This window comes from Nicotiana attenuata, unplaced genomic scaffold (assembly GCF_001879085.1).
Source record: "Nicotiana attenuata strain UT unplaced genomic scaffold, NIATTr2, whole genome shotgun sequence".
Taxonomy (NCBI): Eukaryota; Viridiplantae; Streptophyta; class Magnoliopsida; order Solanales; family Solanaceae; genus Nicotiana; species Nicotiana attenuata.
In genome coordinates this window covers 27,701-53,297 of record NW_017671025.1, presented here as the reverse complement: position 1 = coordinate 53,297, position 25,597 = coordinate 27,701, and the positions used below count along the sequence as shown (strand labels likewise).

Here is a 25,597-nt window from a genome sequence, read left to right as displayed (position 1 = left end):
AAAAGCTCAAGACAACTTTGACTACAGCCCTAGTGTTGGTGTTTCCTACAGGTTGAGGGCCTTATACTATGTATTGTGATGCGTCGCGTATTGGTCTTGACGCGGTGTTGATGTAGGACGGTAGGGTGATTGCCTACACATCTAGACAGTTGAAGGTGCATGAGAATAACTATCATGTCCACGACCTTGAGTAACAGCTATTGTTCATGCCTTGAAGATTTGGTGGCACTATTTGTACAGTGTCCCTTGTGAGGTCTATACCGACCATCGGAGTCTACATCATCTGTTCAAACAGAAGGATCTTAACTTGCATCAGTGGACGTGGTTAGAGTTTCTTAAGGACTATGATATCACCATTCTGTATCATCCCGAAAAAGCCAATGTGGTGGCTGATGCCTAGAGTCGCAAGGCAAAAAGCTTGGCAATTTAGCATATCTACCGGCGACGGAGAGGTCATTAGCCTTGGATGTTCAGGCCTTGGCCAACCAGTTTGCTAGATTGGATGTTTCGGAGCCGAGTCTTGTTTTTGCATGTGTGGTTCTCAGTTTCTCTTTATGATCGTATTAGAGAGCGTCAGTATGACGACCCCCTTCTACTCGTCCTCAAGGACACCGCTCAGCACGGCGATGCCAAGGAGGTCACTATTGGGGAGGACTGTGTATTACGGATGCAGGGGCAAGCTATATGTGCCCAATGTAGATGGTTTATGAGAATTAATTCTCCAGGAGGCTCACAGTTCGCGTTACTCCATTCATCCGGGTGCCGCCAAGATGTATCAGGACTTGAGGGCACTATTGGTGGAGGAGAATGAAGAAGGACATAGTAGAGTATGTAGCTCGTGCCTAAATTGTTAGATGGTGAAGCATGAGCATCAGCGGCCAAGTGGGTTTCTTTCAGAGGCTAGAGATTCCAGAGTTGAAATGGGAGCGGGTTACTATGAATTTCGTTGTTGGGCTCCCATAGACTCAGAAGTAGTTTGATGCAGTATGGGTAATTGTGGATAGATTGACCAAGTCGGCTCATTTTATTCCAGTGGTGACTACTTATTCCTCAAAGCAGCTAGCTCAGGTTTATATTTGCGAGATTGTCAGACATCATGGCGTACCGATATCATCATCTCTGACCGAGGTACACAATTTACATTGCAGTTCTGGAGGGCCGTACAACATGAGTTGGGCACACATGTTGAGTTGAGTATAACATTTCATCCTCAGACGGACGGACACTCCGAGCATACTATTCAGATATTGAAGGATATGCTTCGCGCATATGTGATGGAGTTTGGGGGTTCTTAGGATCAGTTTTTGCTGCTTGTAGAGTTTGCCTACAACAACAACTACCAGTCGAGCATTCAAATGGCTCCGTATGAGGCCTTATATGGGAGGCGATGGCGGTCTCCGATGGGTTGGTTTGACATGGATAAGGCTAGGCTATTGGGTAGAGACTTGGTTCAGGATACTTTGGAAAAGGTTAAATTGATTCAAGATCGGCTTCGCACAGCCCAATCTAGACAGAAGAGTTATGTGGATCGGAAGATTCGCGATGTTGCATTCATGGTTAGGGAGCGGGTGTTGCTCCGGGTTTCGCCCATGAAGGGTGTTATGAGGTTCGGGAAGAAGGGCAAGTTGAGCCCTAGGTATATCGAACCTTCTGAGATTCTTGAGAGGATTTGAGAAGTGGCCTACAAGCTTGCACTACCACCGAGTCTAGGTGCAATTCATCTAATATTCCAAGTTTCTATGCTCCAGAAGTATCACAGTGATCCATCTCACGTGTTGGATTTTAGCTCAGCCCAGTTGGACAAGGATTTGTCTTATGTTGAGGAGTCGGCGGCCATTTTGGACAGGCAGGTCCAAAAGTTGAGGCCGAAGAACATTACTTCAGTGAAGGTTCAGTGGAGGGGCCAACTAGTCGAGGAGGCGACTTGGGAGACCGAGCATGACATGCGTAGCCGTTATCCTCATCTTTTCACCACTTCAGGTATGTCTCTATACTCGTTCGAGGACGAACAATTATTTTAAGAGGAAGAGAATGTAACAAATCGGCTGATCGTTTTGAGTATTTTAGCACCGATCCCTTAATTTATGCTTCCTCTATGTTATATTTTGGTTATGTAACTTGCCGGGGTGTTTAGGTTTGGATCCGGGTGAGTTTCGGAGTGAAATGGGATACATAGTCCCTAAGTTGGATGGTTAAGTTGAAAGAGTAGACCATAGTTTGACTTTTATGTAGACGACCACGGAATGGATTTTTGACAGTTCCAATAGATCCGTGTCCTGATGTTGATTTGGAGGTCCGTAGGTCGTTTCGGCGAGAATTGGCGAAAGTTGGAAAGTTAAAGGTTTGGAAGGTTGAGAAGTTTGATCCAGAGTTGACTTTATTGATATCGGGGTCGAAATTTAATTCCGGAAATTGGAATAGGTTCGTAATGTCATTTATGACTTGTGTGCAAAATTTGAGGTCAATCGGAGTTGTTTTGGTATGAATCGACATTAGTTTTGGAATTCGGAAGTTCATAAGTTCTTTAGGCTTGAATCGATATACGATTCAGGATTCTAGTATTGTTTGATGTGATTTGATGCTTCGAGCGTATTCGTATGATATTTTAGGACTTATTGGTATATTTGGACAGGGTCCCGGGTGCCCCCGGGTGTGAAATGGATTGAAATCGGATCAAAATTTGGACTTGTTAGATTGCTGAAATTTCTAGCTTCTGGTGTCATCATACCTGCGAGGGTCTGGCCGCAAGTGCGGACTCACAAAATCATTATGTGGATCGCAGAAGGGGAGCTGGCTATGCCCAGTTGGGTCGCAAAAGTGGGATGGTCTCTACAGAAGCGAAGTCGCATCTGCGATGGAAGGAAGCGCAGGTGCGAGCTGGATTGTAGGTGTGACGTAATTGCCGCAGGTGCGCATGCGCGGATGCAGACTGGTTCTCGCAGAAGAGGAGGGTATTGAACTAAGTCATGACCGCACCTGCGATGGAAATTTCGCAGATGCGGCAGTTGGTTCGCAGGTGCGAGTTACCTGGGCAGAAAAAGGGAAATTTCGAGGGTTTGATTCACAATCCATTTTTGGACTTAGAGAGCTCGGTGGGAGGCAATATTTCGAGGTTTTTTCAGAGTGAACTTTGGGGTAAGTAAACCTAACTCGATTTTGGTTAATTTATATTAATCTATTGATAATTTCTTCATTTAATTAGTGTTTTGGAGTGGGAAATTTGGGAGAAATTTGTGAAACTTCTTAGGCTAAAAATTAAGGATTTGAAAGGCGATTTGAGGTTGAATTTGAGTAATTCTTGTATGGTTGGACTTGTTATCGAATGGGTGTTCGGATTTTGTAATTTCGGTCGAGTTCCGAGGCGCGAGCCCAGGTTGACTTTTTAATTCTTTGCAAGATCATAATTTCATTGTTTGAATTAGTTTCCTATAGTTATATTTATAGTATGAAATTATTTTGGCTAGATTCGAGCCGTTCGGAGTTGGATAAGAGGGAAAGGCCTTCTAGTTGATTGAGTTAGCGCGATTTGAGGTAAGTGACTTGTCTAACCTTGTGTGGGGAAATTACCCCTTAGGATTTGTGTTGGCTGTGATAATTATGATATGTGAAAGCCGTGTATGCGAGGTGACGAGTGTGTACACGGGCTAAATGTGGAAATTTCCGGTTTTATCTATGTAGATTCCTTTTTCACGCCGTAGTTCAGTTACTTTAACATGTTATAGTTATCATTTCTAGTCTATTTTCACATGTCTACTTGTCTTATTCTCTTACATGCTAATTGCCCTACGTGTTTAATTGGAGTTCTTGTTTCCTTTATTCCGCATTCATTATTTAATCGTTGAACTCTTTACTTGAAGTTGTTAAATCATGGAATATGTTGTTGAAATTGGTATTGAAATGTGAAGGCCGTGATTCATATTGAGGCAAAGTATTAAGTTGCGAAACACCATTCTGTTGAGTTGTTCATTTCGGTTGTTATTGTTGAGACTCTTGTGTACATTGTGGTTGAGCCATGGGCTCTTTACTGTGAAAATACTGTTATTGTTTGGTTTCTCTGGCAAGTTGTGATATTGGGCACTTGAGGTGGGTTTCCTCCCAGCAAGTAGTAAAGCTGGGTTGCCTCCCAGCAAGCGCTTGATTCAACGTTTCGGCACAGCGTGGATCACTTTTTGCCTCCACCTCGAGCTTATGAATTGAACCCCAAATTTTGATTCAAGCTTATGATTATGCTCTAGGGCGGTACAAATTTTTGCTAGCCAAAGTTTAAAAAAAAATTCATGTATTTTTTGGCTCTCGATCGAGGAGTGTCACCTTGCATAGACGACCTTGAAAATTTTAAAATATAAGGCTCGTCGACCTCTAACCTTGACTCTTTTTTTATACTCATACGGATCAATTCTCATTTCACCATCCGAATATAATGTAGAGAAGTATTTAGAACGAGGTCTAACACGCTCAAATTCCTGAACTTCAAGATTTTTAACCTCCTCAATACAAATCACACTAGAGTCAACTAAATTTGTATCCTCAATGTCCTTGCCTGACTCTAGTACCATTTCTTCAACATTGACAACATCAACTTCTAGTTGATTAGAGTGTTGGTGTTCTACTCTAGACCCCTGTATTGGAACCTCAATTTTTGTTTCTAATGCACACTGCTCCTGGCTACTATCCTTAATATTAACTTGTTGAGCATTAAAAGTTTCAACTAGTTGGCTCACTTGAGCCTCCAAGTTGCGAATAGTAGTCTCATGGTATGTGCAGTTTTTTCTCATTATTTTGTTCCCCAAGGCACCTTAGCATATCCTTGATCTCTTTCAGGTCATCATCCTTGGGCTCTTTGTTCCAATTGACTTCACCAAAAAAAGTAGAACCATCATAGTAAGGAGTTGGAGGAGGATAAGAAATATAAGCACAATCACAAAAGTGACTATCTTGACCACCGCACATATCACATATATTCCACACATAAGATTGAGTTGGTGCACATAACTCGCTCTCAGAAATATTTTGATAATTTTGCCATGGATAGTTTCCTCCATAATATACATAAGGAGGATCAAAAGTAGAATTAGCAACATCAAAACTCTCATAATTCAAGATGTCATGTTTTTCTCAAATCAACAAGTAGAATAAAATAAAAATAAAAGTTCAAACTTGAAACATAGCAATATATACAGCTACAACTACATTGTTAGTTCTCCGGCAACGGCGCCAAAATTTAATCACGCCCAACTCTAGTCCTAAAAAGGATAAGCGGTCGCTGCAAATATAATCTGGTCCAAGAGTCCGGAGTCGAATCTCATAGAGAGCTAAGGCTTAGCTACAGTTGTTCAATATCCCTAAAAAATACAAGTCCAAACAATTTCCTAATTACAAAGATTATGATGTTTATTTCTAACTAATTAACTAACAAATACTATAAAGCAGGAAAATTAACAATTAACGGGGATAAAGTTGGAGATAAGGTAAAGAAGGCCTAGAGTTATGATTTTTTTAATTGTCGGAATCCTCCTCGTTATTCCTCCTATAATTGCGCCTAATTATTCTCTACCGATTGTGAGTAACTTGGTTGTTATAACTCTCTCTCGAGCAACTACCACAATTTACTAGATGTATTCTCTCGAACTACACTAGTTGGCACTAATTAGCCACTCACTACGATCGTACCAAGGTTACGTTATCTCTAATCCCGCCTTTAAACCCTCCGTATTGATCTTTCACGTACGTTAGGAGTGATGTTGTTCAAAAACTACCTAAATGCATACTCTCTCTGTAGCAGTACATACTAAATAGGCACAGTCAATTGATAGTCATTCAATCAACAACAACAAACACGTAGTTGAACAAGTAGAGAAATCCAACAGCTCAATTATATAAAAACATAACAAGAATTCATACTCCAAAAGGTTCCATCAAAATCCTTAGAGAACAAATTAGCTATTTATAATAGTATGGAAAACTACAATACTAGATTCATAACCAATAATAGAAATAGAGGAAGAAAGAGGGAAAAACGTATTCTCCTTCTTGCTCCTAGCGTGTTCTTGCCTCTCCAAAGTCTTCTCTCCTTCCAAAGTAGTGTCTCCCCCTCAAAAGCACGTTTTAGGATGAATTTATAGCGACTAGGGTTTGTATGGGGCGAATTTTCCTTCTTCTATTTCGGATTGGAGAAGCTAGTTTCTTCTGCTCCTATCCCGGTCTGGCAAAGTGAACCTTGCTTTGTTGTCCGGGACTTTTCTTGTTTCTTCCGCTCTGGTCCCGGTCTAGCGAAGTAAACCTCGCTTTGCTGTCCGGGGCTTTTCTCTTTAGCTCTTTTTTCACTAATAGTTCTCCTATTTGATCTTTTCCGCATAAGTTTGTTCCTACACATAAGAAACACGTAATGAGCATATTTTCACTTCAAAAGTAGTGTGAACTCCCACAACTCACATAAGAAATAATATACAAACATACTCAAAAACATGTATTTTTCACCATTTATCATCACCCTTCATCATTATTAAATAATTTTATTTTATCCTTTACCGAATATTGTAAGTTTATTATTTATATTGGTGGTGCGTGATATTATGAGACAATGGCAAACGATGCAATATATCAATATATAAAGTACACTATAATTCAATAAAATACGATACATTATAAAACGATATATAACAACCATCCAAACAAGCTGTTAAAGCATCCAAGGTCTACGCGCTCTCACTATGAATACTTTTTTTTTTCTCCATTTATTGAAGAAAAATTTGCAAAGCATCTTTAACCTTCAGTTAATTAAAATATACACTTTGATCATCCTGCTTATGAATCTTCACAAATTTAATGAAGTCTTCACTATTCAATCATCTAATTATCCATGTGTAATGTGTTATGTTATTGTTACTCCATATTTTAGTACTTGTAATATAGTTCTAAAAACACACATTAAAATTTAATTTGAGGTAGAATATGCTCGGTGAAATATCTTTTTTCTGCTCCCTCTAACAAAGTAAAGCTGACTGTAAGTCCACCAAGTGTTCCCAGTGGTACAAGTACATCTACAGTTACCCCGTCTCAGCCAGTGCTCATCTCCAATTCTGCGCATCACAACGCTGATTTCGTTCTCTCTTCCTATTCAAGTGAGTCACAGTTGTTTCCCCTCTTTACCCCTACTCACATTTTCCAAATTACATCTCCTTTTTGTGTTAATTTCCAAAAAATTGGAGTTCCTATTAATTTGTTACTTGCTGCTGATCACTGTGCCTGTTGATTCTCGGGGTGGGAGGTGGAATGGGGGGTTTTAGAGCTGATTATTTGTTTAAGTAAATTGGAGATCTCTATTTTGATTTGTAATGTATGTTAAGATGGTTTTCTAGTGGAACATTAATTGGTGTTGCTTGAATTGAAATGGCTTGCTAGACACCAAAAGCATGAAACGAGTGCAAAATAATTTTCCTCTTTATTTTATAACTGCAAGTAGCAGAAGCAGGATTTTCTCTAAGGGGATTCAAAAAAGAAAAGGTTAAAAAAATTAAAAGAGACTATGGCCCGTGGGAATTGAACCAACGACCTCACAAATGTTTTGAATCCATTGACTACTAAGCTATGCTTTTGAGCTGTGTCGAAGGGATTTAAAATATAATACAGTGTAATTTTCAGGCGAAGGGTGTTTGGTGAACCCCCTTCCGCCCTCCATATCCGCCCCTGGCAAGTATTATCCGGTAGTATTCAGTTTTTTCTATGAATATACCATTTGAAAAGCTTCCTCCCAGGCTTTGTGTCAGTAGCAGTTTTTGTTGGAGTGTATGACTATCTCATCTAAAAGTTTAAGTTATTAGAGAGAATCAACAACAACAACAAACCCAGTTTGATCCCATAAATAGGGTCTGGGGAGGGTAACCGTGTTAGTAGAGAGGATACACGGTTAATTACATAATTATCTTCAACACGCCCCATCACATGGGGCTTTATTTATTTTCATGAGCCAAACACGCGAAAATTTCTTTTTGATAATAGGTGGTGGTGAGACTCAAATTCAGGACCTCTCTGCCCTGATACCATTTTAAAGTGTGTGTCCATCTCATCTAAAAGCTTAAGCTATTAAAGATAACTCACTTTTAATTACTTAATTATGTCTTCAATAGTTTCAAACTGAACATTAATCCAAATTTAAAAAAATAGGAAAACAGATACTGCACTTGATCATAGTCAAAAAGACATAAAAGGTATCCTTGGCAAATTCTTTCTTACTACCTCTTTTCATCTGAGTTACTCTTTTGCTCCTCCTGCTTTGCCTTTCAGGAGTCCGTCCAGCTTGACCTAGATGGACCAGGTAAAGGAGTTTTCATCTGTATTTTTAGTTTCTTTTTGTTTTACCTGATGCTTATTTGGATAGTGATATTGGGGGTAATTGCAGTATGAAAAGGTTGAAAAGATTGGTGAAGGAACTTATGGTGTAGTATACAAAGCTCGTGATCGTGTAACGAATGAAACTATTGCCCTGAAGAAAATTCGGCTGGAGCAGGAAGATGAGGGTGTGCCGAGCACAGCTATTAGAGAAATCTCTCTCTTGAAAGAGATGCAGCATGCAAACATTGTGAGGTATACTGTAGTGGTATGGTCTTTGTATTCTACTTATGAAATGATTACTGTATGGATGCGATTGCAGTGAGAGTGATTGAGGCTGTATTTTCTATTTCCTGTGGTTATTCGATAAATGCAATGTAGATTACATGGTTTATGCATACTTCTAATTCCCCTCCATATCAGTTTATGCAGGCCCTTTGCTATTATAGTATCTTGACAATAGTAAACTATTAATTTGCTTTCTAGCATTGGCCACCTTCCGTTTATCCCTTGTTCCGCTGTATAAGTATCAAGCTTCTGAAATTCTACAACATGGAGTCCATATGTGGGAGATGCTTTCCTTCTGCTCTGGGATTGCCGATCTAGCTGTACATATTTACTGCTTTGAAGGCTTCTCATTGGATGTACCCGTTCTTACTATGGAAAACTCCCCCCTCTATATCCTACGCTTATTCGAGTGTATTTGGGTTGCATAAGGGCTTTACCGTTATGGATATAGACCTATATTTTGGTACATCTTGCAGTAGGGATGATAAAACCATATCATAGTAACTTAGATTCTGGATAATTGGAAACTTCAAGAACTAAACGTTTTAGATTGAAGTAGTATAAAAGTTATGCATCTATAAATGCAGGCTTGTTTCCATATATATGCATTTAGGGTTACACCCAAGGGTGTGGTCAATGAAGTGGGTTGAGAACCATGAGGTTGCAGGTTCAAATCTCGCGGAGGCAAAGAACACGAAGTGACTTCTTCCCATCTGTCCAAGCCTTGGTAGATAGAGTCACCGGTACTTGTGCTGGTGGGAGGTAACAGATACCCCGTGGAATTAGTCGAGTGCAAGCAAGCTGGACCGGAAACCACGGTCATAGATAGACACACACACACACATTTAGGGTTGTGCAATAATTTGTAACTTTTGTAGGAGGTAGAATGGTTAGAGACATTTTGTAATTTAAGGAGCCTGTGAATTCTCACAGGAAAATATATTATTCACGGGAGCTAGAATGAGCAACCTCAATACCTAAAAAGTACTTCAATCTGTGTAGATCCTTAGTTTGGAAGTGCTGGAAGATGTGCTGCTTCAGATTGGTAATACCATCGTGATCATTGCCAGTAATAACAATATCATCAACATAGACCACCAGATAAATACAGAGACTTGAAGCAGAATGCTGATAAAACACAGAGTGATCAGCTTCACTACGAGTCATGCCAAACTCCTGCATAACTGTGTTGAACTTACCAAACCACGCTCGAGGAGACTATTTTAGACCATAAAGTGACCGGCGCAAGCGACATACAAGGCCACGAGACTTCCCCTGAGCAACAAAACCAGGTGGTTGCTCCGCGTAAACTTCATCCTCAAGGTCACCGTGAAGAAAAACATTCTTAATGTCCAACTGATAGAGGCCAACGGCGAGCATCAGCCATGGATAGAAAAAGGCGGACTGATGCTATCTTAGCCACGGGAGAGAAAGTATCACTATAATCGAGTCCAAATATCTGTGTATATCCTTTGGCAACAAGACGGGCTTTAAGTCGATCAACCTGGCCATCCGGACCAACTTTAACTGCATAAACCCAACGACAACCAACAGTTGTCTTACCTGAAGATATGACAAAGAAGATATAAAAGCATAATGGGGGGATGACAAACCATGTAAAGAATAGCACACGTCGCGTGTTGTCCAAGTTTATGACAATAAGAACACTTGGGTCTAGATCTTCCAAAACGACCTACTCCTCGTCTATTCTCCATAGTTTGAGATGCCCGATTGTCCATTGTCTGGGATGCGAGAACAGATGAGTCAAGTGTCTGTGATGAGATTATTGGGTGACTTGGTGCTGCGGCGAGGCAAAGTAATCGAGAGAATAATTCATCAACTGTGGGGACAGTCGGACTAGCCAATATCTGATCGCGTACTGAATCAAGATCATTAGGAAGTCCAGCGAGAGTAAGAACTAGAAACATCTTCCGTCGCTGCTCTTGTTGCTTTTCAACACTAGCAGAAACTGGCATCAACTTCTCAAATTCTTCCATGACTGCCTCTACTTGTCCCAAGTAAGTAGACATATCTAATTCCTGATTCTTTAAATTTGTCATCCACGATATCACATGATAGAAACGAGATATGTCATTAGTGTATAAAGTGCGAGCCTTTTCCCAAACCAAATAACATGTCTAGAATGGACGAAACAAGGGCATCAACTTGGAATCAATAGATCGCCACAGAATACTACATAATTGAGCATCGATCTTCTCCCAAAGTGCTTTGGCCTTTTCATCTCCTTCGCTAGACTTCTTGATTAAATGATCTTGAACACCTTGACCTTTACACCACAACTCGACAGACGAAGCCCGAGCTAAGTAGTTTGAACTTCCCATTAAAGGTTTTGAGGTAATCATTACACCGGAACTGCCAGAGCCCGGGTTTTTAGACCCGAAAGTTTCAACTCCCTAAGACATCGTTGGATTGAAGAGAGGTCTATAAAATTGTCACCAAATAACATAAAGAATCAATTGAAAACTCGCCGAAACAGACGAAGGAGACACTGTTTTTGCCGGAAAATTATTGTAGCTGCCGAAAAAAATCAGTGTAGTTGCCGGAAAAACTCAAAGTGGTCAGAATCAAACGAAAACAGTACGGGTGGTGTCACACTCAGAAGGCGACCCAACTGTTCTGAAGAAACTTTTTCAAAAAATGGCCGGAAGTGGTCGTACTCGCCGGTGCGTGAGGGCGCGTGAGGAGGCTGTTGCCGGAGATGTGCATTGGGGTTTGATCGTCGGACAATGACGGATCTTGTGGTAGTGTTGGATTTTGCACAATACTGACGGAAAGAGAGAGATGACGTAAAAGCTTTGAAAAGTCGCCAGAAAATTGAGGCACGATGACTTTTGGCTCTGTATTCTAGTTCCCGGATGTGTCTCACCACCACGGCTCTGATACCATGTGAGAATGCACGGAAAAATATATTATTCACATGTGTTAACTATAATACAAGTACCCTATTTATAACAATAAACCAAACCTACACTACTCCTATTCCATATAGGACTATGCTTATTTACATATCAGCTAACTAACTAACAGAGCCTATTAATCATTCTTTGGTTTGAGAGTATAGAGCTCTTTCAGAAATATTTAAGCTCATAGTAGCTCGAAGATGAGACTACCCCAAGGGCGTGGCCTAGTGGTCAATGAAGTGGGTTAAGAACCATGGTCTCAGGTACAAAAACACTATATATTTCTTTCCATCTGTCCAAGCCTTGGTGGATAGAGTTACCTGATACCTGTTGTTGGTTGGAGGAGCAGGTATCTTATAGAATTAGTCGAGGTGCACGCAAGCTGGCCTGAACACCGTGATTATTAAATAAAAAAGTAGCTAGAAGACGAGACATCTTCTGAACTTCCCATCTATTGTTTGTATGAGCTAGCTGGCGGACCTACTTATTGACTAGTGGGTACTTGAGCACCCATTGTTTTTTATGCAAGTACTAGATTTATATAGGAAACTAGTATTAACATACAAATAGATTGACCAAGCACCCCTTCCATGACTAGCTACAACTCGATACTCTAGATTAAAGGCAGATGAGCACCCACAAGTTAAAAATTCTAGGTTCGCCACTGGATTTAGGGGATGATGAATTCGACTTCTAAATCTGCACACACATCAGATATCCACACCCATGTCCATGTAACAAAAATGCGCACAGCTGGTGAGGGATGATCATTCCTTTAGCCACCCCTCGGGCATGTGCACTCACAAAATCTAAAGCTCAAGTAGCACGGAAGGAGCTTGCAAGTTAGTAAGGTTGAAACCTTGAGCATAAGATAGGCAGCATATGTTGATGAGCATGGATGAGCATCTTGGGTGAAGGAAGTGTGCGATTCCCAAATTTGTGTTGGAGATGATTATGGGCACTGCATTATACTTAAAAGACCTAATATAGAGTTGGTTGGCTTGTGTTCAATGGGATCATGAGCATAGCACTGACTAATTGTGTCATTCGCAATATGAAGAGTTTCCTGATGAAATTTGCAATGTGTGAGTGTGCGCATGAGTATTAGTGTAGGCATCATGCTGATGTCTACCGTAGCAAGATAGTTTAGTAAAACTACAGCCATACATGGAAGGAGAACCGGGGGTTGGCATGAATAGATTTTGCACCCTTATGGGGTTAGTGAGTTCAGGAGTGCTGCTTTATTTTTATTTTTTGGTGGCTGATTGAGTCAAAAGGAATTGAAGACTAGAGAGCAGATCCAAACATGTACATATCTGTAACTTGGATGCCAGTATCGAAATTTTCTTTTATAGATGGGAAAGCTATTTTTGAATTTGTAAGAAGTTTTCTTCTTATCTGGTTACAGGTTGCAAGATGTGGTGCACAGTGAGAAGCGATTATATCTAGTCTTTGAATATCTCGACTTGGATTTGAAGAAGCATATGGATTCATGTCCAGAATTCTCCAAGGATCCGCGTCTTGTAAAGGTGAGTAAAAACTGGATGATCATTTGGAGGTGTTTGCATTATGTGTTTTCTGCTTGATGAATTGTGTGACTCTATTTAACATCTTTGTGGAAGAGGGAGGGAGAGGCACCATGACCATAAATACTTAAATTTAAGATCGTTTCATTATGTGAATTGAGAAAGTATCACTATCTAATGATTTTTCCCGAGTTCACAGGCTTCTTGTTCACAGTCATCAATGAAGTAATCTCTCCTATTTTGCAGATGTTTTTGTATCAAATACTCCGTGGTATTGCTTATTGTCATTCTCATAGAGTTCTTCACCGAGATCTGAAGCCTCAGAACTTGCTGATAGATAAACGTACAAATGCTTTAAAGCTTGCAGACTTTGGATTGGCTAGAGCTTTTGGTATTCCTGTCAGAACTTTCACTCATGAGGTATACACTATACACATAGTTTTAGCTCTCTGAAACTCTCATTGTGCCTCCTCTTAAGTTTTTACCATTTTCTAATGTTCCATAGAAGATGGGACAGACGAGAAACTAGTTATGAGCTGTAAGCATAAACTTCTCTTACATCTAATGTCTTTCTTCAAGATCTGATACATCTTCTCTGTACGAACAACTTTTTTCTTCTCTTCAGAGTTTTCTTTAGTTTTTATAGCTTTAAGTTGTCTCTTAGTTGATAAAGATAAAGAGCTTGATCAGGGGTCTGTCCCCAATCATTTAAGATAAGACTCTTTTATCTTCTGCATTTCCTGCTCTGATATACCCATCATTAGTTTGAGCAAGGATATTTTTCTAACTGTTGTTTTATTGGGTCTTTAATAGTTGATATTTTGTTTCAGGTGGTGACCTTATGGTACAGGGCACCAGAAATATTGCTAGGAGCACGCAACTACTCTACTCCTGTTGATGTTTGGTCAGTTGGCTGCATATTTGCTGAGATGGTGAACCAGCGGCCCCTGTTTCCGGGTGACTCCGAGATTGACGAACTTTTCAAGATTTTCAGGTTTTAATATACATAACCAATTCTTTTGTTACCTTTCTCAAAAAAAGTATACATAACCAATTCTTACTGATAAGAAAAATATGCATCTTTAGTTCTTTCATGAAGGCATTATTTCTTATGAAAAGAACATATCCAAAAATACTTTGATAATGGAAGTTGTTCTCCTTATATTTTTCTTACTGATAAGAAAAATATGCATCTTTAGTTCTTTCATGAAGGCATTATTTCTTATGAAAAGAACATATCCAAAAATACTTTGATAATGGAAGGTTGTTCTCCTTATCTAAAAATTCCCTTCTCATCCTTGTAATTAACTGACCCTTCTTAGAAAAAAATAGGCATGGAACATCCTTCTGGCCTCTGTTATCCATCATGATCAAAATAATTAGGACTCAAAAAGCAGGCACGATGTAGGGTGCTGGGTGAACAGAATAGAAGGGCATGAGCAAGACTCATGGTTCGGAATACTGTAAACTTCACCGTCGGATGGCCTGTGATATCAATTTCTTCGTGTTGATATGCATATCAATAATTTGTTCTGTTTACTTTCCATATTAAAACTTTTTTTTATTCTATTTACTTCTCCTTCTAGGGGGTTTAATCATATATTGGTCCTTATAAAATAAAAAGAAGGTTCTTATATTGGCTTCATGAATTTTATGACCAAAATGTCAGTGTTAACAAGTTTTATATTAACTTCATCAAACTGTATAAAGGGAGTGCTAGAGTGAGGTTTCTTGAATCAAGGAATGTCAGTGTTAACAAGTTTTAAAAGTATTAATTTCATCAAACTGTATAAAGGGAATGCTAGAGTGAGGTTTCTTGAATCAAGGAATGTCAGTGTTAACAAGTTTTGAAAGTATGAATTTCATCAAACTGTATAAAGGGAATGCTAGAGTGAGGTTTCGTGTTTCATTCCTTGTGCTTCATGATTATTGAATATTTCCAATGATGTCATGATTCTCTACTTTTTCCGTCTATGAAGAGTAATGGGTACTCCTAATGAGGATGCATGGCCTGGAGTGACTTCTCTGCCTGATTATAAATCTGCTTTCCCAAAATGGCCACCTAAGGTAATTTAGATTTCTCTATGGTTTTTTTCCGTAGCAATTTGACTCCTGCTAGACCAAGGATAACATCGTATGGATTATTTAATTGGTGCCCTTTAAACTTGCAGGACTTGGCAACTGTAGTCCCAAATCTTGATGCACCAGGCCTTGATCTCATTGGTGTAAGTTACGTTATAAATGGTATCTGTATCTTATGAGCATGAAAGTTAATCATGTTTTTGAATGAAGCTCCATCTTTTGCGATTGATTCCTAATGAAAAAGATATTTTAATGGAAGACATAAAAAGCATCTACAATTAACTGCTTTGTGAATCGCTGCCCGTGAAATTGCAACATCAGTAGACAGTTGAAGGACATTGAACCATTAACAGCAGCAAGAGACTGACAATTAATTTTCTTAAAGAAAAAGGGTGTTCCAATTGTTGTGCTTGTGTTGTGCGTTTTTCTTTTTAATTGGTTCATGATCTGCATTCTTATACTTTTTCAGTCTCTTCAGTCTATGCCTCTTTGTTTCCTTTCTTCGCGTGTCTCTTTTCTTTTCCTTCTGATTTGTCCTTTTTATTTCGAGGACGTTGGGAGGTGGGTTGTTATGATGCAGTTTGTTTCTATGCGAATTAGAAATTTTCATATTCTCAATTCAATTAATTACTTCGGAACTTCTCTTTTTATTAGCATTATGAGTAGGTCTTTACGCGTGGACAGTGAGTAGTGTTTGATGATCAGATGATATGATTTGACATTTTAGACTCAAATCTATTGCGCTGATCTATGTGGCCCCATTACTCAATGTCCTGGCTTATTGATGTTTCAGAAAATGCTTTGCCTGGATCCCAGCAAGAGAATCACTGCCCGGAGCGCCCTTGAGCATGACTACTTCAAAGATATTGGTTTTGTTCCGTGATTCTTTGTACCTTCATTTTGATGTATATTTGGGTGTGTTATCTACAAGGTTTTGTTCTTAATTTGTGCTATCTTTAGGCTTTCATTTCCCTTTTTTTTTTCCTTCTAATTATATTTTCCTCCAAAGCATACAATCCTTATTAGAGTGGTCCTGGCACAGCGATGAATATTCTTATTCCAGTTTCGGTGTACCATGTGTGTTGAAGCATAGTTTCAGTACAATTTCCTTTTGGTTGTATTTTGTGGTTCTGGATACTGTTTTGTTACATTAATTTAAAATTTTATTTCAGGGTGCCATTAATGTTGTCTATAGTACTCTCTGGGATTAAAGTGAGTTTATTTACTGGAGTCTTTGCTTATCCCAAAGCGTCATTTCTGAGAATGCAAGCTAATGTTGTTCAAGCACTCTCTACAATTAGGGTAGGAGGTCGTTATCAAATATAATTACTCAACGTGAGTCGAATCACCGATCCACCAAGAAGCCATACTAGGGATGAGGAGATCACTCCATGATTAGGCCAAACGCTTGCTTTTGGATTGATTAACTAGTAATTAGATGCGTAAAAATAGCAAAGGCTAGCCAGTTTTCGGACTGGTCATTTAAAAATAGCCAGCGTTTGCCAAGTCATTGAAAAATAGCCACTATTTTGCTGTAACACGGAAAGCTCCAGCATAATATACTGGAGATCGGTGCACCTGTGTATGAACTTCCAGTATATTATGCTGGAACTCCAACAAGCAGAAAGCTCCAGTATAATATACTGGAGATTGGTCCAGTATATTTTGCTGGACCGGTATATTATACTGAAACTCCAGTATATTATACTGGAGTAATTTTCCGGATTTTGAACAGTGTTTTCGTTCAAATTTATCTTTACATGAAAAGTGGCTAAATTTCAATTACTTTTGAAACTGTGGCTATTTGTGAATGACCACTTGTAAATCTGGCTATTTTTGAATTTTTTCCATTAGATATATAAGAAAATGAAACACTTAATTACTAAAGGCAAATGAGCAAAGACTAAGAATTAAACAAGGATCAATTGACGATAACTTCATGACAAAAAATCAATTTATGATACAAGAGGCACAAGGATTCTAAATATGTCCAAATTGGAGTCTACAAAAAGGAGAAATTTATTTGTAGCCATTCGGTGAAAACTAATGACAACTAGTAGCCATAAAATAAGGTATACAATTCATAGCCCAAAACCAATTAATTATATGGCTAGCAAGTGAAACCCAGAACACCAGCGAGAGACTCTGGCTCCTCAATGCAATCATAATAGCTGCTAGCCCAACCTCTAATAGTCGCCTAACCTTTTTTTAAACTTAATGTTAGTAGTTAAAAATTTTGAAATCCCGCCAAATCAATCCCAAAATCCTTCATACCTAGTGAAATACCCGTAAAAAAATATCCTTTCAGCCCCAAAATTCCATCAAACCCAACCATCTTCTCCACAACCACCAAACTTCTTCCAATTTTACACAAATAATAATCCCCTTTTTAATTTTTACAATGAATCTAAAACTTTTAGTGATCCAACGTAGAAAAATATAATACTACATAAGCAAAGATACCCATAATATAAGAAGAAGAGGAACACGGTGATGTACAGGTTGTACAGGTACTATACACATTATACATGTTACGACCCAAAATCCATTGAAGGTCATGATGGCGTCGAACACCGTTGTCAGGCAAGCCAACACTAAATACTTAATTTAGGTCCTCACTTTAATATTTTTGAAATCATAGTTTTCCTTCAATCAAATAGTAGAAGATGGAAATTTCAGAGTAAATAATAATGTTTTTAACAATCTCAATACCGAATAACCAATAGTCATCCCAAAATCCGGTGTCACAAGTGCATGAGCATCAACTAGGAAATAGAATAAAATACAGCATCTGTCCAGAATACAAATTTGGATAGGGAAGAAAATATAAATACTCTGAAGGAGACTCTGCTGGCTGCAGATCGTAATATGGAATGCAGCTCACTTAAGTCCCCGCATTAACCACGCCACTGCACCCACAAGGTCACTAAATATATATATGTGCATGTACAACAAAATGTGTAGCAAGTGTAGTATGAGTACGAAAACAACGCATACCCAGCAGGTATCCAGTCTAACCTCGAAGAAGTAGTGACGAGGGGTCGACTCCGACACTTACTATGGGCTATAAGTAAAATTGCCAACGATATAATTTAAATATGGGTTGTATAGAACGGCTGTAAGCTCAATATTATGAAGTAAGTAAGCAATTCTTTTATAGTTAAGAAATCTCCAAATTTATTTCTCATCATTTAATAATTTATCTCAGGCCAAAGAGGCAATATCATTAATTATAAATTTCAAAGCAATCAATTCAATCATGCGCAAATCATGTCGAGGTCGTACGGCCCGATCCAACATATAAATATAAATTGTGCACTGCCGAGGGTCGAACGGTTCGAACCATATATGCATCTATTAAATCTGCCGAGGCGTTCGGCCCGCTCCACAAAAAGATAAACACATTCAAACAACCAAATCAAGAATTTATTAAGGGGCAATTAAATGCAAATTCTCATTTAACGGTCAAGAAAACGAATTTTATCCTTTTAAAATTCCTTTACCAAGTTCAATGTGATTTAAGCAATCAAATTAACAAGAAGATTGCAGACATCGCAAGTATAACATTATTTGAGTCCTAGACAACCCGGACTTAAGCATAATAGTAGCTACGTACGGACTCCCGTCACCTCGTGCGTACGTAGCCCCTACAAATAGGAACACATATCGACTTATTTCACCTATGGGGTTAATTCCCTCTTACAAGGTTAGAAAGGAGACTTACCTCACTTCAAAGCCCACTTTCCGGTCCAAGATTATGCTCAAACCTCAATTCGGCCAATTCAATACTCAATTTAGCTTTTCCTTTACCAATTCACCACTGCTCGGCTCAATCTAGCCAAAGACGACTTAAATACATCAAACAATGCAAGAGAAAATAATTTCAATTAACAAAGCTATGATCCTTACACAATTTGCAAAAAGTCAACAAAAGTCAATTTCCCGGACCCGCACCTCGGAACCCGATAAAAATTTACAAATCCCAAACACCCATTCCGATACGAGTTCAACTATACTAAAATTATCAAATTCCGATACCAATTCGTCCTTCAAATCATCATTATATATTTTGAAAGATTTTATAATTTAACCCAAATTTTCCTTTAGATTCTCGTAAATTTTGATGTTAAATCTAAGGTATAATCACAAATTCTTCACGCCCCAACCTCGGGGAGCGCGACTGACGCTCAACATAGTGGAACCGGTCGAGCAAGCCTGTTAGACACTTTCTACCCAACCCGCTTATGAAAAAGAGAAGGCGTGTTTCCATTAGTTCAAATAGTAGAAGGATCAAATATTTACAACATTACTAATTCATTTCATTTTACTACATCATTGTTAAGTTTCCAAAATACATACACTTTACAATCTAGTGGAACAAGAGTCCAAAACACACCATAATCCACCCGACCCTTCTAGCACCCATGCACAACCCACATAAATGTCTAAGGAGCCTTTAAAGATACAAAAGATAGTTATGATAATGCCGGCAACAAGGCCCCGGCTATACCTCAAAATGTGGTAAACATATAAATAAAAGATGTACTACATGACCCTGGGAAGAAATGGGGCTCACCAAGTCTACTGGGAAGATGATGATGATGCACCACTAGCTGCGATCAACACTATTTGCTATGGAACCACCTACATCCATTTAAATATGTAGCGCCCCAGGAAAAGAGGACGTTAATACTGTCGAATAGTACTAGTGTGTAAAGCTAAACACCAATCTTAAAAGAATGAACCATGAAACGAAGGGGATGCAGTCATGATGTACAATAAGAGCTTCAAACAAATACTAATACATCAAGTACGGATCACATAAGTTCTAGGTTCAATTTCCATCTTATTAGGTTGGTAATCTTAGTGCCATGTACCACAATCCACAATACCACCGTGTTCTTAGACGGAGTCCGATCTCGACCCGCTCATTTGAGACATCAACCATATCCACAATTTCAATCATCATTTCCAGCACAGTTAGCACCATATGTGCGGCATGGAGTCCGATCACGGACCGATCGGCTAGTCCATCTCACTTGAGACATCATCCTTTAAATCATTCATCTCACTTCCTATTTCTTTTCCTTCTTTCAATACATTGGCACGAGTGGCCTCATTTATTAAGCTGTTCTTGGCACTTGGCCGTATTTTACAATTCAAGTTTCCCTTTTTATACATTCAAATAACATTATCATCAACATCAATAAGGCCTATCATGTAAGGCATTTGCACACATAAGGTAAAGCTTGGAATATCCTAAGCACACAGAGGCTTTTCATACAAATTGGCACAGCAACCTTTATTCGTTTCTTGACATAAATTCTTAACCTTTCTCAACACATATTCCACATTTTAAACACATCCTCAAATGGCATGATGACATGATAAACATATAGAGCAAATATTGAACATGAATCTTTCAACACAACACATTAGGGCAGTCAATTCTAGTATGATCAATTTAGGGACTTACACGAGTTACACGAACGCCAGGGGTTCGATTCTAAGAAGAAGGGGGTTTAGCCATACATACCTCAATTGAGCTCCCCTAAACTTTAAGATGATATGGAATTTAGCAACCTCAATCTCTTAGGAAGAAGAACTAGGTTCCTTTCTTGATAATCTTCAAGGTGTTGAGAAAGAATTGAAGAGTAAATTTGATGAAGGTCATCTTATCTCTCTACTACTCTCTTTCTCTCTCCCTAAAGATATAAGAAACTAGCTAAAAAGTGGCCCTTACCTCCATTTTAACGAAGTTGGGTCAGGTTTTAAAACCTCAAAATGAAGAACCGGAACAGGTTATGCGGTCGCATATGCGACCGCATAATGGTTATGAGGTCCGCAAAATAACCGCGAAAAGTGGCCCTTGGAACTAGGCTGGTCTGCCTCACTCTACGGCCGTTATGCGGCACGCAGATCTGTTTTGCGGTCGCAGAATGCGCCGCAGAACCTCCCTTCGCAAAAGTCCAAGGACGATTATGCTACCAAAGTGCGGCCCGCGAAATGGATATGCGGTCGCATAATTGGCTGCAAAATTGACCACAAAATTGGCCAAAAATACTGCTTCACTCTACGGCCATTCTGCGGTCCGCAGAGCAATTATGCGGCCGCATAATGGGCCGCAGAAATGCCTGCTTCTGCAAAAATATTTCCTTCAACTTTTTAACGTACAGTTCAATCCAAAAAGTCCGAACCGCGGCTCGGTCAACAATCTCTAACACATAATCCTAACTTGGCACCACGAAATTTCAATTTTTAGGAAGAATTTTACGGGGTCTTACATCCTCCCCCGCTTAAGATCATTCGTCCTCGAATGAGGTTTAAGGTTCACTCAGTATCACCCTATGCAACTCAGTTTTCACACCACACACCAGTAGCCCCAAATTTGGCTAACTCCTTACATTCCCAAAATTTTTGCCATAGTTTCCTTTATAACTAGGCCTATCCACCTATCAGACAGCCCCCGAAACATATCTTACAAATATATGCACAACCCAACGATGTAACAAAGCTCATAACAATACCAACCGTGGCCTCGCAAGCATAATATAACCCAAAAGAACACCTTTACATTAATTGAACAACTGATACAAAATTTATAGGAAGTAACTTCATAGTAACTATTATATGGCTATTCAAACAAGTGAGGGTACTTCTTTTTCATTTCTTCCTCGGCTTCCTACATAGCTTCTTCAACCTGGTTGTTTCGCCATAGCACTTTTATGGAGGCAATTTCTTTATTTCTCAACTTCCGGACTTGCCTATCAAGAATGGCAACTGAAATTCCTTCATATGACAGCTCTTCATTAACTTCAATAGTCTTAACTGGCACGATAAGCGACGGATCCCCGATTACTTTCTTCAGCATAGACACCTGAAATACCGGGTGCACTAATGACATCTCAGGTGGTAGCTCAAGCTTGTACGCTACATGACCAATCCTCTGAATAATTCTATACGGCCCGACATACCCGGACTCAATTTCCCTTTCTTTCCAAACCGCATAATACCCTTCATGGGGGAAACCTTCAAGAATACCCAATTATCTTCCTTGAACTCTAAGTCTCTCCGACGAACATCCGAATAGGACTTTTGAGGCTCTGGGCGGTCTTCAACCGCTCCTTAATGATCTTAACCTTCTCCATGGCCTGGTGTACGAGGTCTGGTCCTATCAATTCAGCTTCTCCAACCTCGAACCACCCAATAGGAGATCTACACCTCCTCCCATATAATGCCTCAAATGGTTCCATCTGAATACTAGCATAGAAGCTGTTGTTATAAGCAAACTCTATGAGTGGAAAATGATCATCCCAGATACCTTTGAAATCAAGAACACAAGCACGCAACATGTCCTCAAGCATTTGAATAGTCCGCTCTGCTTGCCCGTCAATCTGTGGATAGAAGGCTGTGCTAAGATTTACCTGCGTACCCAAACCTTGCTGAAATTTCTTCCAAAAATTAGCTGTGAACTGAGCCCCTCGATCGGAAATGATGGAAACTGGAGTGCCATGAATCCTGACTATTTCCTTGATATACAACTGAGCATATTGTTCCGCTGTGTCGGTAGATTTGACTGGCAAGAAATTTGCTGATTTTGTGAGTCGGTCCACAATAACCCAAATTGAGTCAAACTTGCGCGGTAACCCTACCACAAAATCCATATTAATCATCTCCTATTTCAATATTGGAATTTCTATGCTTTGTGCTAACCCACCAGGACGTTGATGTTCGGCCTTCGCTTGCTGACAATTCGGACATCTTCCCACAAAGTCCGCCACATTCCTTTTCATATCATTCCACCAATAGACTTCCTTGAGATCATGATACATTTTTGTAGAACCTGGGTGCACGGAATACCTGGAAGAGTGATCTTCCACCATGATTCTTTCTCGAAGACCATCAATATCTGGAACACACAGCCGCCCTTGGTACTATAGTGTACCATCATCCAAGCCAAGAGAAAAAGCTGTGGTCTTTTCTCTTTAAATCCCCTCCTTCAGTTGTACCAACAATGGATCATTGTATTGCTTCTTCCTGACCTCCGCCACAAGCAATGATTCAGCCTTATTCTGCACAATCACCCCTCCGTCATTAGAGTCCGCAAGACGAACTCCCAAACTAGCCAACTGGTGAACTTCCCTAGCCAACGGCCTTCGACATGCCTTCAGGTGAGCTAAACTACCCATAGATTTCCGGCTAAGAGCATCCGCCACAACATTGGCTTTTCCCGGGTGATATAGAATATCGATGTCATAGTCTTTGAGCAACTCAAGCCATCTTCTTTGCCTCAAATTCAATTCCTTCTGTTTGAAAATATATTCAAGGCTCTTGTGGTCCATAAATACATCACATGGACCCCATACAAGTAATGACGTCAAATCTTCAATGCAAAAACCACCGCCGCAAGCTCTAAGTCATGTGTTGGATAGTTCTTTTCATTATTCTTGAGTTGTCTAGCAGCATAAGTTATAACCTTGCCATGTTGCATCAACACACACCCAAGCCCGATCCTTGAAGCGTCACAATATACTATGAACCCATATGTGCCCTCTAGTAGAGTCAACACCGGCGCCGTAGTCAATCTTGATTTCAACTCCTGGAAGCTCCTTTCACAAGCATCGGACCATGGGAACTTAACCGCTTTCTGCATCAATTTAGTCAAAGGAGAGGCAAGAGTAGAGAACCCCTCCACAAACTTCTTGTAATACCTAGCTAAGCCCAAGAAACCTGCGAATCTCTGTTGGAGTTGTAGGTTGTAAGGCCCCGAGAAAACTTTTACTCAAAAACCGAAAGCTCGTAGTGCCAAATTAGGAATACGTGTTAGAAATTTGTAACGGTTCGGACCCTTTGGACTGATCTATGCATTAAAAAGTCAAGGAATAATATTTTCCAGAAAAGTGCGATTCTGCGGTCCAGTATGCGATCGTATAACAGCTATGCGGATCGCATAGCCGCCGCAGAGTCAAGCAATATGATGGTTAATTTTAAGGTCAACTATGTGGCCAATTATGCGATCGCATAATCGATATGCGGACCGCATAGTCGTCGCATTATCCCCTTAGAATTTTTGCGAGGAGCAGCTCTGCGGTGCATTATGCGACCGCAGAACAGGTATGCGGACCGCATTCTTGTCGCATACCCAGGCAGTTTGTTCAGGTTTTTGGGAAGATTTTTGCGGTCCATTCTGCGGGCCGCATGTCAACTTTGCGATCGCATATGCAACCGCAGATCGGTGTCGGGGCTCCAAATTTCTAAATTTTAAACCCGACCCCCTGTCGTTATATCTTGTGCAATAGCTCATTTTGAGCCTATTTCCTGGTGCTTTTAGAGTGAGAAAGAGGGTCTAAGAGAGGGGAAGTGCTTTTCATCAACAATTGCTCCACAAATCCTTGTTAAAACATTGAAGATAATCAAGTGAGGCACCTAAACCTTCATCCCAGGAGGTAAGACTTCATCACCTCAACTTTTAATTTTAAACATAGCTATAAGGGGTCATTAGTGAGGTAATTCATGGGGATAAGGGTGACTACATTGCATGCATGTGTTCTTAGAAGATATGTGGAAATTATAAATAGAGAGGCATGGTGAAAGGGCTAGTGTAATCTTGCATAAAAGGACCATAAGACTTTAATGAACACTCAATGCTTCATAAAATGCTCAAGCGAGCTAAGATTATGATCTTTTCCTGATTATGGGTTCAATTGTGCTACATTGCTTAAATATGTTGAAGTACAAAACATTCCGGAACATTATAGGATTAAGGGAAAGCTTAATTGATGTATGTATGGCTAAAACCCCGTCTTTTAGAAATTGAGCTCCGTTGGTATTTGTGTAAATACGGTAAGATTAAAGTTGAATTGTTGTATAAATTGTTGTTTCACATGTATTTGGGGTTGCAACCTTATATGCGTGAAGATGTGTCTCAATATGGTCAATGTGCTATTCTTGATAACTTGAAAAGGTGCGAGGAATATGAATCATGTATTGAGATGCTTAAGACCTTAAATTGAGATTGAAGCTGCATATGTTGTGCCATCTATGTGAAGTCTTATCTATGCTTACAACTTTATTTGCTCTTGTGTGCACATATTATCACAAATTACAAATCTAACATTGAAATTGGGAATGATGTGAGATGTGGCCTAGTACCAAATATATGACGTGATAGTTGTGACCCCAAGTGCCCATGAAATGATATATGTGAAACAAAGATTGAAATGAGATGATTGATGGAAAAGGGAAACGCCTTAGCCGATCGGGGCGAGATCGGACGCCATGCCGCACACATGGTGGTATTGTGTTTGTGATTGAAGTGTATGTCTCAAATGAGGCAACCTAGCCGATCGGGTCGAGATCGGACTCCGCTCAAGATAGCGGTGGTATTGTGAACAATGATGAACAATATGAAATGCCCGAAACTAAAAAGCTATGGAAACACGATGTGAAAAT

At 39.6% G+C, this 25,597-nt stretch overlaps 1 protein-coding gene across 1 annotated transcript; it reads left to right on the top strand.

The window, feature by feature from the left end:
• Positions 1 to 6,926: 6,926 nt before the first annotated feature.
• On the top strand, positions 6,927 to 16,324 carry LOC109205340 (cell division control protein 2 homolog A-like). The gene is made up of 9 exons (XM_019368053.1): positions 6,927 to 7,121; positions 8,284 to 8,314; positions 8,399 to 8,583; positions 12,946 to 13,066; positions 13,310 to 13,483; positions 13,894 to 14,057; positions 15,043 to 15,130; positions 15,235 to 15,288; positions 15,939 to 16,324. The coding sequence occupies exons 2-9, from the start codon at positions 8,306 to 8,308 to the stop codon at positions 16,026 to 16,028; spliced, it is 885 nt and encodes a 294-aa protein (XP_019223598.1). The 5' UTR covers positions 6,927 to 7,121; positions 8,284 to 8,305; the 3' UTR covers positions 16,029 to 16,324.
• Positions 16,325 to 25,597: the final 9,273 nt, after the last annotated feature.